Genomic DNA, 18710 nt, shown 5'->3' on the forward strand with positions numbered 1-18710 from the left:
AAAAATCGATATTATCATTCGATACGATAATGATGACGAGTTTTTTTTTTTTTTTTCACTTGGAAATGACAAAAAAAAAAAAAGAAGAAAATTATTGATTAAAATTCTTTATCGAATCGTAAACTAAACACCTGCCTTCCTGTTTGTTACTCTTTCCTGTCTTCCTGTCTCCTTTTTTGTCGTTTTAATAAATTTTTTTTTTTTTTTTTTTTTATTCAAATTGAATTTTCTATCAATCAATCAAAAAAAAAAAAAGCGGGAAGGGGAGAGAGAGAGGGGGGGGAGGGGGAAGGGGAAGAAATATTTTTTCTCATTCGCTTCTCATCAAGTTTTTTTTTTGTGTGTGCGTTCGTACGTTCGTTCGTTTGTTTGTTTGTTTTTCAATTTGTCTTACGTTTAGTAGACAAACGAAATTTTCAAAACGTTTTAAAAACAATGATAAAACATCATGGCGGACGAATCGTTTCTCCATTATTAATACTCGCATAAATAAAATTTTCCATAAATTTTATTTAATGACGCTTTTGAACATAAATTTTGATATTGACGAATTACACACAAACGCAAACAAACCAACAAAGAAACGAAAAAAAGGCAAATTTATTTCTCTTACCTTTGTGCATTCCAGTGGTTTTATCACGAAGAACCGAAAATTCATAAATGTGACCAAATTGCTGGAACAGAGGTCGTAGATCATCTTCTTCTAAATGTCGCGGAATTTGACCAACGAATAACTTTATGATTCCCGGATCACCGTTCACTTTATCACTTCCGTTTCCATTAACGTTTTCGTTATCATTTACAAAATTTTCCGAATTTTGCAAATTTTCATTCGTATTAATTTGCTCGATAACTTTTCCGTTTTTACAATTTGAATTTATAATTATGTCGTGATTTGAAGGTTTGTTAACAACGGGAATAACCATTCCAGTTATGCTGGAATGAATGCTCGTCATCATTTGGGGATGAATTTTTGGGACCAACATGATTTTTATTTTTTATTTTTTTTTTATACGACTCAAAGATACGAAACCTACGACAGAAACCTAAAAATGTAATAATAATAAAAAAAAATTTTTTTTTTGTTTGCTATCCTTTTCCCCCTGACTCGCAAAATTTATAATAACAAAAAAAAAAACTTCGGGATAAAATGTAATAATAATGATGATTTTAACAATTGAGTAGATAACAGGTGCATAGGATTATTCACCTTTGCAACCTTTTATCTATTCTCTTTCGAGAGTCACGCGAAGTTTTTTTATCTATTTACGAATGCAGCATATATGCATATGCATTAACTTACTTCGTTGTAAAAATAAAATACAAAACGCGGACAACACTAAAAAGAAAAAAAAAAGAAAGAAAAATGGACAAATATACAAATAAGGTGTACAAACAACAAACAAAAAAATAAAAAAAACAGGACAAGACTGACTAGCACAATGAACAGTACGACAATGACACCAAGAGTAGACGCTTGGTCTGTGTGTTGTAATGACGTCACTTTCACCCTCGCCCTATCAGCAAACAATCCCATGACGTCATCGAAATGCATCCACGATATGAATTGCAATAAAAAAAAAAAAAGAAATAATAATAATAATAATAATGTATTAGCCTTTTAAAAAACGTAGAGCGTAAACAAAAGGGGGAGAAAAACAACACAAACGCAACACAACTATAAAAACTAAAAATTTATTTACGTTTTAAATATATTTTCGTTACGTAATATTACAATAATAATAATAATAATAATAATTAATTGATTGCAACGGATCCATTTTTTTTTTATTAAATGACGGTTTTTCTTTTCGATTATCATTAAAAAAAAATTTGATTTTAATTTTTTTTTTTTTGTTTTGCGTTAATGTAATTATCGTTATTATTATTATTTCGTATTATCGATCGATTCACGTTGTTTATCATCAATCTCTAAAATGACTTTATTAAACAAAAAAAAGGGTAGATAATATAAAATTTGAAAAAAAATAATAATAATAATTTACACCATTAAAAAAAAGCAAAAGATTAATCAAAAAAAAGAGAGAAAATGTTTTTAAAACGCACAATAAAAAGTATTTAAAAAAAAAAAAAAAAAATGAGAAGGAAAAGACCCTAAGCAACCAACCACGCAAGTTTTTATTTAAAAAGAAGGGAAAAGACCCTTAGAAAAGATTTTTAGGGTGCTGCTGCTGCTGCTGTTGTTCCTGAACTTCAGATTGGGATGATTATCAAAAGGCGACCACTTTTCCAAGCAATCCAAGTACAAAAAAAAAAAAAAAAAAAAAACTTTCTTTTTCCTACAAAAATCAATTTTCTAATATAAAAGAGAGAGAGAGAGAGAGAAATTTTTTGTTCCTTTTCATTTCATTTTAAAAATTGTTCACCTTAAGCAATTGAAAAATATTTTTTTTTTTATTGTTTCAAATCATCAGCAAACAAACGAATTGCAAAAAAAAATTTTTTCTTTTATTTTCCTATTAACTTAACTCATCATAGTAATATTTCATAGAATATAATTTAAATCAAAAAAAAAAAAACGACGTCGTCTGCGTTCATATAGAAAACATTTTTTTTTTTTTTTCTAACAATCTTACTCGAAATTATTATCATTATTCTTTTTTTACTAAACGTTTTTATTTTTTCCCCTCGAAAAAAAGGAAAGAAAAAAAGGAAAGAAAGAAAAAAAAAAAAAAGAGTGCCACAAAGTGAAAATTGGAAAATTTTTTTCACGCCATTTCATTTTTACACTCAACTAATTGCTTAGAAAAGAAATTTTTCTTATTTTCTTTTTTTATTTATATAACTTTTTAATTGAATTTAGTTTAAAAAAGAATTCTTAACAACGCAGAAAAATAAAAAAAAAAACTTAGGATTTAAGTGTAAAAACGATGGGGAGAGTGGGGGGATTACATTTTAAAAAATAAAAATTAAATCGAAAAATCAATTTTTTTTTTCTTCGAATAAAGACCCTGTGACGTAATTTTATTGATCGAATGGAAACAAAAAATATGTTAAATTTTTTTTTTTTTTTTTTCATCATTTCATAATTTAAAAACAAAAAAAAAAAAAATTTAGCCTAAATTTTACGATAAAAAAAAAACAGAAAAAATATAATCTAATACTTCCAGTCTGTTTATTATATGGCCTCCGTTTATATCTTTGTTTACTTATTCTAAAATCACAAATATAAAACCAAAACTATAAAAAATAACAAGGAGAAAAAAAAGAAAAAATAGAAAAAAGAATGAACATAAACACCAAAAGCTAGCGAAATGAAAAATTTATTTGAACTTTATTTTTTTTTTGCTGAAAAAACTTAAAAAAAAAAAAAAATATCTTCTTGGAAAAAAGTTTTGTGAGATTTTCATGGTTCTAGATAAAGTTTATGACTTTTAAAAAATCTTAAGCCTGTGTTTGTCAGACATGGTCTCTAAACTTAAAATTGATTACACAAGATAACCGAAATACCTAAACAACTACTAGTAAGTTTTCAACCGAAAAAAGAGAAAAAAAATTTTTTTTTTTTTTCTTCCCTCCTCCACTTATTGTTTAATGTTATGCTTCTGAGCTTTCGTTAAAATTAACCGTTAATATTTTATGTTGATATGCTTTTGAAAAATTCACTTTACAACCGATTTTTTTGTGTTACTAAGAGGATACAAATGATAACAAAATAAAATGAAAAAAAAAAAAAAAAATGGAAACTTTTGTTATCGACAAAAACCAAACATATATCACATGAGGCAATAAAACTTTTTTTTTATATATATAAGGGAGCAAAAATAAAAAATAAAAAACACAAAATGGGTGGAGATTTTCAACAAATTTACAATTCAAAAAAATAAAATGATGATGCAAATTAAGTATAAACACTAAATAAATGAATGATTTAAATTTTTGAAATATATATACATACTTAATTTTATAAAATACATATTATTATTATTAAATATAAATTTAAAATAATAATTAACGAACACGAACACGCGCACACACATTGAAAACGATTAACATAAATTATTACTAAAAAAAAAACCATTTTTTTTACCGTTGCTACAAAACTGATTCTGATTGGTTAATTTCACGTACCTAAACGATCGTTTAGGGCCCCGAAAAATAAAACAATGCGTCACGTGATTATTTGTTCGTTTGAAACCGCGGGTATTTTTAATAGCGCATCCATTAATATGGCGGTTAAATTTTGTAACGACAACAATTAAATAGTTTTTATTTATTTATTTATTTATTTATTACGTAAAATAAAAAAAGTGATTGATTATGTAGGCGTGAGAATAAAATAAAAAGTTTTTTTTTGTTTTAATGTGTTTAAAAATTCATAAATAATAAAAATACATATGTAAAAAAAAGGTATTTATTTGAAATAAGAAACAAACAATAACAACATTCATTTTTTTTTTTTTTTTTTTTGGTAACATGACATTTATCAATTAACGTCAAAATAATTTATTATTAATTGTTTATTACTCGTAATAAAAATGAAAAAACAACTTAAAATTATACTCGTAATGTATTCAATATTGATAAATAACGGTAATTATTATTTAATTAGAAAATTGATCGATTTAACTATTACAAGCACTTTCAAGTAATAGTTTTACTTATAAAAAATTAAAAAACAAAGAAAAAAATGATGTAAACAATTAGTAATAATGATAATAATAATAACGTGTTATTGTTAAATAAAAATCTTTTCTTTTTTTTTGTTTCCGTTTTGGTTAAATTAAAACACATTTATTTAAATATATATATATATGAATTTAAAACGGGTCAGAGTTCAAAATGACTTTTTTTGTGTCAAAATTAAATAATTATCAATAACAAACACAAACACGATTGTATAAATAAATACAAAAACATAAACCTTACTATTTACAACAACAATTTACACCAGGTACGTATTTATCATCATCACAGGTATTTAAATTTTTAACAACTTGATCATGTTCAACGAGTACAATTTCTATATTAGAAAAACTTTTTACTCGTACAGGTACGACAATTATTTTTGAATTTAAATTAACTAAAGATTTACTTTTCGCCGCCGTTAAATCGTTTTTATTATCGTAATATTCGGTTTTAATTATATTTTCCGATTCGCAATCTATTGTTTTTTTCCCTTCCATATTTTTTATCATTTGTTGTTGTTGTTGTTGTTGTTTCGAAGAATAAATTTTATCAAATGATTTTACTAATAATTTATTTTCTGATTTTTTTTTATTCGATAAAAATTTATCATTATTATTATTATTATTATTATTAATAGTAAAATCTTTATTTAATATAGTTTTATTTGAAAATCCAATTCTTTTACCTATAAATACTTTTTGATTTTCTTTTAAACGTTCCAATGAATCCTTGGAAAATTTTGCTTTTATATTTCCTATTGACATGCATTGTATCGATTTGCAATCCATTTTTATTTTTTTATCGAAACTTAAGCTTGTACCTATTGATTTTTCTGATTTTTCAACGGTAAATGATGAATCATTATTTCTCATGCATTTCAAACCTGAAAACCAAAAAAAAAAAAAAAAAATTTTTTTGTTGAGAAATAAAAATTATTTTATAATTATGTGTGAAAATATTAATTTGGTGACTCACTTTTTTCCGTTTGGAACCTTCCAAAAAGTATTTTTTTCCCCGTTATCGAATCCCTTTCGATTTTATGATAAACAAACAAAGCTGCTTTGCTCATCATTGGAAATTGAGTGTTATTATTTTTCACACCAAAATTTTTATTATTATTATTATTATTATTTTCAGTTTTTCTGTTAGGTCGTGACAGTAATAGTATGGGTTTATTTTTCAAAATTTTATTTAACGTTTCAAATGATCGTTTTTCATTTTTTACAAATTTTTTATCGTCGCGATGTCCTTTGTCGTCTTTTACATCATCTTCATCATCATCATCATCATCATCATCGTCTTCTTCATCGTCTCCGTCTTCGTCTTCGTCTTCGTCGTCGTCATCATCATCATCATCATCATCGTCTTCTTCGTCGTCATCATCATCGCCACTCTCATCAACATCATTTTCACTTTTTCTTTTATTCATCACGGTGTCTCTTATTTCTCTTTCCTCATCATTTTTTCTTATCATTTTATCACGATTATTATTATTATTTTCTTTGAGAAACGTTGAATTTTTTATTAAAACTTTCGAATTTTCTTCTTTCTCTTCTTCTTTAAATTTTTTCAAACGCGAATCCGTTCCAAATAAAAATTCTTTGAAATTTATTTTTTTATCATCATTTTGTACGGATTTTTCGCAACAGCGATTTCCCTCACAATATTTTTTCTCATCGATCTTGAATAAATCTTTTAAATCTTGAGTCGCCATCGAATCCGAGGAAATATTATCAACGGATTCTGTTAATCTTAAATTTTGTTTTCCACTCCGTATAAAATTCGATGGATTTTTAATTAAAATATTATAATCTGACGTCACGGTTTTGCTCAAACGTTTGTTTACATCGTATTTAGAATATTGAGTACCGACGTCTAAACTCGTTCGGGTGTCGTTCGAACGTTTACGATAAATAAAATTATTAACGAAATCCTTTTCGCTAATTAAATATTTCGTTTTAACGCATATTTCGTTCAATTGTTTTTTATTTACCGTGCAATCGGCTAATTTAATCGGTAGATTCATCGAACTTTGACCCTTTGGCACGAGTAATGATTTTCTAAATTTTCCATGGGTTAATTGTTCTGGGGTAAGTGAACCGTTGTATTCTTGAAGCGTTCGACTGTCGTATTTGATTTTCACGTGATATTCCTGAAAAGCCCACGTTTGACTTTTAACATTTTTTTTGTCAATTCTAAAAAAATGCTCTGTCATAAGTGAAAATTCTTTCGGTTTTGTCTTATTGTCATTTGTTGACGACGTAGAAGTTTTTAGATTTGATATTGACGTTTTGTCAGGTTGTTTTGTTCGTGATAATGTTTTGAATGAATTTTTAAACGTACTTTCGTTGGTGTTGTTGTGGTTGTTGCTGTTGCTGTTGTTTTCCTTTAATTTTTTTTTCGTTCCTCCCGAAATCTCGTGTGGACCCTCTATTTTAACGACTTTGGAAAAACAATCCGCTATGTTGTTCGGTGAGAGTAAATAATTTACTTGTAAATTTTTATTCGGAGTCGTTGAATTTCCCAGAGCCGCACCCTCTTTTTCTGAATTTTGTTTCTTTTTGAATATCGTTTTTACTTCGTCACCTGGATAAAAAAAAATTATTAATAATATTGATGATAGGGTTGTTATTATTACACGGGCGTGCCCGCGTGCGAATAAAAAATTAATTACCATCTTTACCATCTTTACCATCTTTTGATTTCTTTTTTTTGTCAGAGTCTGAAAATTTTGTCGATTTTTTTTTCTTTTCTTTTTTTTCTTTGCTTTTACTATTTTTATCTTTTTTACCTTTCTTTGATTTTCCCGATTTTTCTTCATCGCTTTTTTCTTCTTCCTCGTCATCCTACGCGAATAAAAAAAAAGTCAAAACAATTATTTTATTGAAAAATACAAATAAATAAATAAAATTTATTTATTGTATAAATTACGTCTTTCTTTTTCACACAGTAACAATCATCTTTTTGCTTTGCATTGTAATAATCACGTGAAACAGGTTCGTTTTTGTGAGGGCAAGGGTCTGATTTGATAATTATGTGCGTATGTGAACACGAATCGTCAGTGGCAGATTCTTTTCCACAAGTACACGGTTGCGACCCGGCAGGTTCTTTTGTGTGAGGACACGGTTTCGATGTGGGAGGCACGTTTGTGTGAGGACATGGTTGCATCGTGGCAGGTCCTTTTCCACAAGTACACGGTTGCGACCCGGCAGGTTCTTTTGTGTGAGGACATGGTTGCATCGTGGCAGGTTCTTTTCCACAAGTACACGGTTGCGACCCGGCAGGTTCTTTTGTGTGAGGACACGGTTTCGATGTGGGAGGCACGTTTGTGTGAGGACATGGTTGCATCGTGGCAGGCTCTTTTGTACAAGAACACGGTTCTGACGTGTCAGGCTCTTTTCTACAAGAACATGGTTTCGACGTGTCAGGCTCTTTTCTACAAGAACATGGTTTCGACGTGTCAGGCATTATTGTGTGAGGGCACGGTTCCGACGTGTCAGGCTCTTTTCTACAAGAACATGGTTTCGACGTGTCAGACATTATTGTGTGAGGGCACGGTTCCGACGTGGCAGGCTCGCTCGGATAAGGGCATGGAGTGGTAGTAGGTTGTTCGTTTGTGCAAGGGTATTGTTTTGTTGTTACATATGAATCTGTATCCTCCTCGCAATAATCTTTTTTATTATCGCTCTCAGAAGTTTGAACTAAATTTGTATCAATATCTGGACAATTTTGAACACCCTGAAAATAAAAGGTGAATTTTTTTTTTATTAGAAATATAATTTTTAACTATTGTTGTTTAAAATTTATTTACTACCTTGTCGGCATTTGAAGCTTTTAAGTCGTCTGATGCGGCACATGAATCAGATTTACATTTAAATAAATTAAATCTAAAGGGAGGAAAAATGACTCCTGATTTTTTTGAAAGCGACGTTGATCCTGAAGAGCAAAAGGACGAATTTTGTAACGGCGTTGAACAAGGATTAGGTTCTTTCGGACATGATTCTTCTGGTTCTGGAGGGTTAGGCGGATTAGGTGGACTGGGAGGAGAATACGATTTTTGACAAAATAAAGATGGAATTGGATAAGGTGGTTTTGAAGTTAAATTGCGAAATCGAAAAGGGAAAAAAAGTTGTTGGCAAGGCGATTTTGAAGTCTGAGAAGATGGCTGTGAAGAGGATGATTCTTGAGCTGAGACAGGCGGTCGTGAAGATGAACAAGATGATGCTTCAGCTGAAACAGGTGGCTGCGACTGGGAGCAAAGCGAATCAGGGGGTAAGGCGGATGGTTGTGAAGTTTGGCAAGGCGGCTCAGGAGGTGAAGCAGGCGGCAGTGGTCGTGGTGATGATGTTGAAGAACAAGGGGGTTTTGAAAGAACGGAAGAATTTTGTGGAAGTAAGCAAGGTGACTGCGAAGATGTGAGAGGTGGTTGTTGAGGTGCACAAGGCTGTTGAGGTGGACATGGTTGTGGAGATGGACACGGTTGTTGAGGAGATGAGAGAGAGGGCAAACGAAAGTGCGAAAAAACTTGTTGGCAAGACATTTGTGATCCTTGAGGCGCCGGATTTGAGCAAGATGCTTGTGATGAAAAAGAGGTTGACTGTAAGTTTGAGAAACATATCTTCGGCTTTGGGGAAGAAAGACAAGGCTGTGGTTTTGAGGAAGAAGAACAAGGCTGTGACTTTAAGGAAGAAGAACAAGGTTGTGATCGTGAGGGAGAAGAACATGGCTGTGGCATTGAGTTTGATGAGGTTGGCTGGGACTGTAAGTTTGAGGAATATGATTGTGGGGGTGATGAACATGGCCGCGGCTGTGGGTTTGAAGAAGTTGATTGCAAATTTGAGGAATATGACTGGGGGTTGGAAGAACATGGCTCTGGTTGTACATATGAAGAAGTTGCCTGCGGCTGTGTGTTTGAGGAGTACGATTGTGATTGTGGGTTCAAGGAATATGTTTGTGGACGTGAAGAACATGGCTGTGACTGTGGGTTTGAAGAAGTTTGCTGAGGCTGTGGGTTTGAAGCGTATGGTTGCGGATCTGAAGAACATGGCTGTGACTGTGACTGTGGGTTTGAGGAATATGCTTGTGAATGTGAAGGACATGGCTGTGACTGGGGTTTTGAGGAAGGGGGCTGAGGCTGTGGGTTTGAGGAGTATGGTTGTGGATGTGAAGAACATGGTTGTGACAGTGCCTGTGGATTCGAGGAAATTGACTGAGGTTGTGGGTTTGAGGAATATGCTTGTGAATGTGTAGGACATGGCTGAGGCTGTGGGTTTGAGGAGTATAATTGTGGATGTGAAGAACATGGCTGTGGTTGTGAAGAGCATGGTTGTTTGCATGAAGAGCATGGTTGTTTGCATGAAGAACATGGCTGTTGATAAGAAGTACAAGGATGTGGGTGTGAAAAACATGATTGTAACGGCGAAGAAGTTGGTTGTGATTGTACGGAGGATGGCTGTGGTGAAAAAGAAGATGATTTTAAATCTGAAAAACACGTCTGTCCTTGTGAGGAAAATGTCTGTGAATATGGGGAAGTCTGCTGATTTAAGGAAGATTGAAATGGGAGTGAATAAGATGGCTTTATATGTGAACATGATTTTGGCTGTAAAGTGGATGGCTGTGAGTGACAAGAATATGACTGTTGGTGGGAAATACATAGCTGCACGTGGGCAGAGGATGGCTTTGATTGTAAAGAAGTTGGTTGCAAGTTAGAAGGAGATGGTGATTGTTGCGTCTGTAATTGTGAACACGATTTTGGATTTAAGGAAGACAATGGAGAAAATGTAAAAACTGTAGGTGGAAGTGTTTGCTGAGATGAGGAACATGTTTGAGTAGGCAAAGGACGGCTTATTGGACCTGAGGGTAAACAAGGAAGCGTTGGTAGCGGCTGAAAACCTATAACATTTTTATCTGAAAATTAAATTAAAATTTTTTTTTATTTAAAATTAATTCCTTTCGTAAAGGCATTTTAATTTTAAATAACAACTTATCAAAAAATATTAATTTTTTTTTTTTTTTACCCGATTTAGGAGGATCTTCTTGTTCAACGCAAAATACGTCTCCATTTTGAGGTTTCATTCTTGTAAAACCAGAGGGTTTTTTAATGGCATCCAAAATTTTTAGCAAATTATTTACCTTAAAAAAAAATATTTTTCGACATTTATTGTAGTTAATTATTTAAATTGAATTTAAAATAAATTTGTACGTTAAAATTACCTCAAACATTGTTGCGCTAGCTATTTTACGATATATAAACCATTGTAATAAATAAGAATTTTTTTCTGTTCTGATTGACCCAGAATACAAATAATAATTCGATCTAAAGGGTGTAAAAAGTTGATTTAAAGCCAATTGAGGAAGTTGAACCGAAGAATCCACGGTATCAACATATGATGCTAATTTTGTAACTTGTGAAAGACTAGTTGACGGAGTTTCGGATACCTTAAAGTAAAAAAAAAAAAAAATTTTAATTAATAATTAATTGATTGCGTTGTAAAATTTTTATTATTAATTATTATAAATAAAAAAAATATACCTGAAATAAATATACGAAAACAATCGTACCATCTTTTTCATACATGGCTCTTTCTTGTGTTAAATAAGTTGTTTTATAATGAACGACGTGCATTTCTAACGGGTACCTAAAATAAATTCATTCATTTTTTTTTTGTTTGCTCTTAATAAAATACAATCGCGTACAAACGTACCTGACGCCATTTAATTGATGTTCACTGGGACAATGAAAATGTATGTGTGAAAATATATAGGTACCACTCAAAGGTCCTCCAGTAACGAAAGGTTTTCCTTGAGTCCATGTTCCGCTAATAGCAACTAAATTTCAAAAAAAAAAGAAAGAAAAATCAATAAAATTAAATAAGAAAATTCTCACTGGTAATTTTCAATGAATTTTAACTGACGCGTTTTTCCTGTATTTTTAAGTGATAAATTATTTGCTTGAGTTTCATATCCGCTCCAATAGAATGGTGGTAAATCAATATAAGATAAAGAAGAATCATTTATTTCTACTGGAGGATCGTTAGTTTTTTTTCTTCTAGATAAATTATTAGGATGATGTCGTTTGGTATACGGGCTACTATATCTTGAATCGTAAATGGAACCAAGGGATGAACTTTCATCTAATGAAAATTCACCGATGTCTTCTTCTTCTGATAAAAATAATTGTTCATTTTGTTCTTTGTTATTATAACAATTGGTATGATATTGATTGCCATGATCACAGTCACAATTTTGATTTTTAACTAATTTAAAATGAACAAAAAAAAAAAAATTAACAACAACAACAAATTAAAAATTAAATCATCATTGAAAAAAAAAAAATTTTTTTTTCCCTTAAAAATACAATAATGTTATCGATAAAAATAATAATAATAATTTGAATTATTTATTAAATTAAATTAATAATAAAATAATACCGTAAAAATTTGATTCTCGCATGTTTTTGTATTTATTTTACTTCACAATCAGATCATTATTTTTTTAATTTTTTTTTTGTGATTTGTATACAAAACTTTAAATTTCAAACATATTTGATTAATGTAAATAAAAAATAAAACATGATTGGTTCAATTTTAAAAAATTTAAAAAATTAATTATTTTACCACACAAGAAAAAAAAATTCCCTGCTTTCCAATTAACTTTCAAAATAAATTTTTTATTTATTTAAAAAAAAAATAGAATGAAAATTTAATTTAATCATATAAACATATTATAACATTTTAATTAATAAATTTAAAAAAATTTTAATAGCATTATACAATTAATTAAATAAATTTTTTTTTTTTTTTTTTTTGGGGATGTTTTAATAATTCATTCGTTAATGATTATCAATTATTTTAATAAATTTTATATAAAAATATATTTTATTAAAAATTTATTTTTATATAATTAACATATAAATATGTTTGTGTGTATATACAACTAATAATTGAAGTAATTAGTTGTATTAATACAATTTAATAGTATCGATAGGAGATGAACAAAAAAAACATAAATGTGTTAAATGCTTAAAAAAGACAATTAATTCACTGATTGTTTATTGAGTGAGTGCTGCCAGAGCATTAACTAAGTTTCCCTGATGTTCCCTGAGTGATCTTTCAGCAGCTGTTCTCGATATTTCCAATTCTCGAACCTGAAAACAAAAATTTTTTTTTTTTTTTTTTAATGCATGCGATAACACAAATATTTTTTTAAAAGATATAATATAATGTAAATGATATTACAATTAAACAAACATCTTCTTTCTTAATTGAAACTTTTGCCAATTCTCTTTCTCTCGCTATTTTATCTTCTACTTCTTTAGTTCTTTTATCTCCTATAAACTTTAATGCCTGAATGACAAAAAAAAAAAATAAACATTAAAACATATTTTTAAGCATTAAAAGTATTAAAATTACCCATCATGCCGGCGATAAATAATACTTTGAATAATGTGATATTATTAAATTTAAGACTTAAAAAATAATTTTTTTCTAAACTCTACTTTGTCCCTGTCATAAAACTTTAAATTTATATTAAAATATTATTAATTAATTAAAAAACTAATAAGTTGTTAAATATTTCACATTAATCCACAACTCAAGGCAATAAAGTAGTAAGATAAATAAACTTACCGAAAAGTCATCAGACGATGAAATTTCTTTTTCTTCAGCATAATCTGTTACTTTTTCTAAATCTGCTGCTCCACTGTCATGTTTCGCAACTTTCTTTTGAGAACTTTCCTTCTTTTGAGCTTCGTCAGAATCATCGTTTAATTCATCGTCCGCCATTTTTAATTCACACCGAAACCATAGAGTAATTACGTAATAAATTGGCGGTTAACTAGAATGAATGTACCGAATTTTTTTTCAAAGCGTGAAATATTATTAAATTTATAATGCAGAGAATGATAATGAAAATAAAAATTATTTATTATCAAATAGGTCGTTGGAAATTAAACTATTTTATTCAGGAAGGTAAAATTTTTAATAATTCTTTATATTTTAATTTTTTTTTAAAGATTTAAAATTTAAATACAAAAAACGGTGACAAATTTTTTTTAAAAATAAATACACATTTATAAATTATGAATTTATATTTAAATATCATTTTTATTGTGAACATATTATATAAGTTTTTTTTCATATATATATATAATATACTGTTTATAAATATTTAAAAATAATACACGAAATCACACATCGTCCACGACAATTTTCACCTTAAACAAAGTTAACGGATTTTTTAATTCTTCCCTAATATTTTTTTCAAATTTATCCCTTATAAAACTAAAATCCATTATATTATTCGGCTTTGATATGGTCCAAAAATGATCAAATTCAATATATAGATAACTGTAAAGCTGATGAAAAGTACGAATTGATAAAGGAGATCTGGTAGCATTAAACATGTGAGTTTTAGCTGCTCCATCTTTTACTAAATGATAAGTTAAGTGAGTTAAATTAATACCTAAATTGATAAAAAGAAAAAAAATTTTTTTAAATTATAAATTAACGCAGATTATAAAATTTACTAAAAATTAAATAATAAGACAAAATTTACTAACCTACAATTGCAAAAGCATAACCCTGCGTAGGATGTTGAGACTTTAATAAAATTTTTTGAGCAATGTTACTGTATTCGGAAGCGAAAAATAATAAATTTTCTAATCCCAATATGCCCATTCCCCTAAAATCTGTTTTAGGATCATCACCTAAAATGAAATTTAAAAAAAAAAAAAAAACATTCGAATAATTTAATTTAATAAAAAATAAATCGAGTGAGTATTAATACGATGCATTCATCAGTGATTTTACCCTGAAATCCTATAAATTGCCATTGTTTGGTAACCCTATTGTTTAATTTAACATCTGGAACTAATAAATTCCACAATTTTAATAATTTTTTTTCATGATTTTCATTACTGAAATCATAATTAGTTCTTCTTAATTCTTCGATTGTCCTAACTAAATTATCATAACTCCAAATTTGTTCTAAACATTTTGCAAAAGACATAAAAAATCGAATATGTACCTGTTTAAAAAATAAAAATATTCATTTTGTAATATAAAATAAAAAAAAAAAAAAACAATTCATGATCATTATAATTCCATGCGCATTTACTTGAGGATTTATTTTTTTAAAACGTATCACAGTTTCTAAACCATGCTGTAAAGCACGTCTGTAAGATTTTGCATTGTGATTTTTTTGATAACAATGAAGTTCTCTAATGGACGGATTTCTAGATTGTAAAAGTGATGCCTCAACAGCCAAAGTCCTCGGAGCACCAGATACTTCACCATAACATATTCTTTGAAGTTCGCATAGTTTTGTCGTTTTTCTAAGGAACCACTTAATTATCGGCCTTATATACCAGTATATATATTGTAAAACAGAATGAAAAGAGATCATCATGAACTGTAATAACAATACAAAAATTATTATTAAAACAAAAAAAATAGATTTAATAAAATTTTTATTATAATTGTATGTTAATTATTTTTTAATGATATTTAATAATAATTCTCTTGTGAATACCAAAAAAAAATTCTTTTTTACATTTTATGCCAGAAAAATCATTTTTCATATTAATAACCATGTCATGTGGCATGTATAAGGTTATTCTTTTTATTTTCAAACCGACAAATGATACTTACAGTTAGTGCAATAACAGACAACCATTAAGTAAGAAAGATTTTAATATTAAGAATGTTAAATCAACATATTAGATGTAGAAGACCAGAAGCAAGCTGAATCATGTGGTGCTACGATTTTTATAGAAAACGTTGCAATCACATTATCCAGTTTGCGTCTAAGCCTATAAATTGAAGCAAATGACATTGTAAGCGTGATAGCACAAAAAGCAAAAGCTACAAATTAAGTTAGTAAAAATGCATTTAAAAAAAAAAAGTAATTAATTAATTAAATGTATTCTAAGCCGAAATAAAGGTTTAAAAATATAACATTTAGCAATTATTTCAAAGCACCTTTCGGCAAAAAATAATTAAGATCTTACGTTATAAATGTAATAAAAAAAAAAAATTTTGCTTATTTACAATTCTGTAAAAAAAAATTAATTTTATCGTTTTTTATTGTTATTGATAAAAAACTTGACGTACCCTAAAGTGACTTAACGAAAATTAACATAGTCAAAGCTCAATAAGAATTAATTAAAAACTAATGATTACGTTTTATTTTTTTGTAAATTGTCACAACGTGACAATATATAACTATAAACAAACACCTGATTCTCCATTACGATGCGGTCGATACGAAACCGCTTTACACTGTAGATACCAAAGATAAAGTCATAGAATAATAATTTAATAAATTTTTGGGGCCCTAAAAAACGATGAAACTACTTTTTACGCAAACATTTTTTTCCTAATAAAGATATTTTCAAGGACGTCTATTAAAGGAAAAGGTCGAATGGTTATAAATTAGTACCATATTAATTTTTTTTTTTTTTTTGCAACATATACAATATTGTTACATGATAATATTTGATATGTAAATTTTTAAAATATATATTTTAGTGTTTGTTGATATAAAATGTATGGAATGAATTTACTCATTTTTATAAAGGTAAAATTTTTATTTAGGTCATTAGCATTTTATTTCACATGAAAGAATTTTTATCCTTCTATTATCTTGATTTTTATGACATATGAATTTTTTTCTGTCATTAAAAGTGTTTCAATTAAATTTATAAATATTAATCCAAATGGTATGCTTTATTTATAAATACAACTGATCAAAGTTTTGTTTTCAATTTAAATTCCCATTATAAAATTTAATTTTAGTTGTTTAAAATTTTTATAGTTAATAAAAATTATTTAAAAACTTTATTAAGCATTAAACCTTTTTAGTTTAAATTTACAGCATATAAAAAATTTAATAATTTAGATAATAGTTCCCTGTTGTTTGATTATTATTTTATTGTTTTCAAAAATAAAAATAATTATTTATGTTGAATAATTTATATGTAGGCGTTTTTCTTATGTATTAATTAATGTATTTTTTTTTTTTTTTAGAAACAAAATGACAGTGATTGAGGGCATTGGTGATGAAGTAATTAATTTTTTTATTTTAATTGTTGCAATACTTATTGGAATAATTGCATGGTGGTCTACGGATATATCTGAGAGACCATTAATGAGAACAGTTCTAATATTAGAACGTAGAACTGCTAGGCATACATTACCTGATGGTCAGAATACATTAGGAGAAATTAGAGACCCTAATGATTTACCTTCAGAACCCAATCAGCTTGAGACAGAAAGGAAATCATCTCAGTCTGAAAGAGAAATAAACAACTCGATGGAAATGAATTCAGAAGAGCAGTGTAATAATTTAAATATTAATTCCGAAGGCATAGAAAGTGCCATGTCAAGTCCTGGTGAGTTGCACCCTTAATTTTTTCTTTATCACTCATTATCAAAACTAAAAAATTATTTTACATATATACAAATATTATTAAAATTAGGCTACTAAAAAACAAATGAAAAAAAAAAAAAAAAAAAAATTTGAAATTCAAATTTAAATATACTACAAAAATGACCTTAAAAAATTTAATTTCCTTGATTAAATGTTTTTTTTTTTTTATTTACCAAACATTCGAGATTGTTTTAATGGGTTATTAAATTTATAATTGAAATTCGACCAATAAAATTTTATTTTAAGTAATATGTTTCTTGTTTTTCATTGAGAAAATGCAATTTTTTTTTTTTTTCTAATTCATAAAATTTTATTTTATTTTGTTATTTTAGAAGAAACAAAACCTAGTATAGCTGAAGGTAATAATGAATGCTCCAGAATTTCCAATGAAGAAGGTGAAGTATTTACTGTTAAAAATCAAACCAATCAGAAAATAAATGCTAAAGAAGAAGTAGTCGAAGAATCATTATCTGATGGTTTTACCTATTTAGAAAATTCAGAAATTGAAAGTTCCACATCGAATGAAAATATATTAAATTCTTCTAATGAAGGAAATATTAGGATTAAACTAAAATATCTTAATGACGACCAAAAATTGGTTGAAGGAAAATTACAGGAACCTTTGGGAGATTTTAAAAGGTAAAAAAAAAAATTCTTTTTTATTTATTTTTTATATAATGTTTTTTTATTCACAATATATATTCTGTTTTTATTACATTTATTGTAAAAATATATTTCATTGTATTTTTTTAGGAGGCATTTTAATTTAGAATTATCTGGAAGAAAATTAGTTAGGCTTATATTTAATGGTAAAGTATTGCAACAAGATTCAACAACTCTTCAAAATTATGGATTTTTCGACAATTGTGTTGTACATTGTCTCGTTCATCAACCTAGAACTCCACCTCCTTCACCTAATTTAAATAGACCTAGAGACACCCAAAATCAAAATGAAGGTCATAATCACTGGGATTTAGGAAATATATTTTTTGCCAGTCTGAGTTTTTTACTCGGATTAGCTTGGTATGGAAGATATCAGTATGCGCAGTTGTATACAGCCACTACAACTGTTGCCTTAATCGGATTAACCGGAATGTTCACAATATCTTTAATCGGAATGTATATGCCTGATGTTGATGGCATAAGAACATAATGATAAATCATTATTTTTTTTTTTTTTTATACAGATGTTAATAATTATTAGCATATCAACTTTAAAAAAAAAGAAAAAAAAAAAGTTGAATAAATATGTACATAGTTTTACTATAAAAAAAACAAAAAAAAAAAAAAAGAATTACTATAGATTTTAATTTAATAAATTTGTTGTTAATCACATAAGTATAAATTCCAAATTATACTAATATTTTTTTTTTACGCCATAAAAACATTCCTTTCTTAATTAAATTTAATAATCAAGTAATAAATTGTAAAATAACGACTCGATATATTCTTTTTTTTCTTCATCGTATTTAATAACCGATTTCGTTTGTAATTACTTTGGCAACAAGACGATTCGGTTTTTAAAAAAAAAATTTATGTTGGTACTCCTCCATCTACTGACCTCAATACAACATTCTTCAGTAACATACTTTATGTTTGTCAATTGTGTTAGTGTATTAAAAAATTTTTTT

The 18710-nt window shown here is 27.9% G+C and overlaps 5 protein-coding genes across 5 annotated transcripts; 1 reads left to right on the forward strand and 4 right to left on the reverse strand.

Moving 5' to 3' along the window:
- Positions 1–474: 474 nt before the first annotated feature.
- On the reverse strand, positions 475–956 carry Phum_PHUM306660 (uncharacterized protein; the record flags this gene model as incomplete). Its single annotated transcript, XM_002427198.1, has 2 exons — positions 475–521; positions 614–956. 2 exons carry the CDS (start codon positions 954–956, stop codon positions 475–477), a joined length of 390 nt encoding a protein of 129 aa, XP_002427243.1.
- Positions 957–4889: 3933 nt separating this feature from the next.
- On the reverse strand, positions 4890–12102 carry Phum_PHUM306670 (carbonic anhydrase, putative; the record flags this gene model as incomplete). The annotated part of the gene is made up of 12 exons (XM_002427199.1): positions 4890–5140; positions 5336–5533; positions 6064–7236; positions 7325–7372; positions 7599–8388; positions 8465–10557; positions 10668–10782; positions 10864–11088; positions 11198–11288; positions 11355–11478; positions 11565–11906; positions 12081–12102. 12 exons carry the CDS (start codon positions 12100–12102, stop codon positions 4890–4892), a joined length of 5472 nt encoding a protein of 1823 aa, XP_002427244.1.
- A 598-nt stretch (positions 12103–12700) lies between these two features.
- On the reverse strand, positions 12701–13433 carry Phum_PHUM306680 (Nascent polypeptide-associated complex protein, putative; the record flags this gene model as incomplete). Its single annotated transcript, XM_002427200.1, has 3 exons — positions 12701–12796; positions 12888–12995; positions 13278–13433. 3 exons carry the CDS (start codon positions 13431–13433, stop codon positions 12701–12703), a joined length of 360 nt encoding a protein of 119 aa, XP_002427245.1.
- Positions 13434–13837: 404 nt separating this feature from the next.
- On the reverse strand, positions 13838–15057 carry Phum_PHUM306690 (ELMO domain-containing protein, putative; the record flags this gene model as incomplete). Its single annotated transcript, XM_002427201.1, has 4 exons — positions 13838–14112; positions 14210–14356; positions 14460–14676; positions 14767–15057. The coding sequence occupies 4 exons, from the start codon at positions 15055–15057 to the stop codon at positions 13838–13840; spliced, it is 930 nt and encodes a 309-aa protein (XP_002427246.1).
- A 1626-nt stretch (positions 15058–16683) lies between these two features.
- Positions 16684–18232, forward strand: Phum_PHUM306700 (uncharacterized protein; the record flags this gene model as incomplete). The annotated part of the gene is made up of 3 exons (XM_002427202.1): positions 16684–17041; positions 17412–17718; positions 17833–18232. The coding sequence occupies 3 exons, from the start codon at positions 16684–16686 to the stop codon at positions 18230–18232; spliced, it is 1065 nt and encodes a 354-aa protein (XP_002427247.1).
- Between the last annotated feature and the right edge of the window lie 478 nt (positions 18233–18710).

The sequence above is a fragment of the Pediculus humanus genome, genomic scaffold (assembly GCF_000006295.1).
Source record: "Pediculus humanus corporis 1103172107705 genomic scaffold, whole genome shotgun sequence".
NCBI classification, from domain to species: domain Eukaryota; kingdom Metazoa; phylum Arthropoda; class Insecta; order Psocodea; family Pediculidae; genus Pediculus; species Pediculus humanus.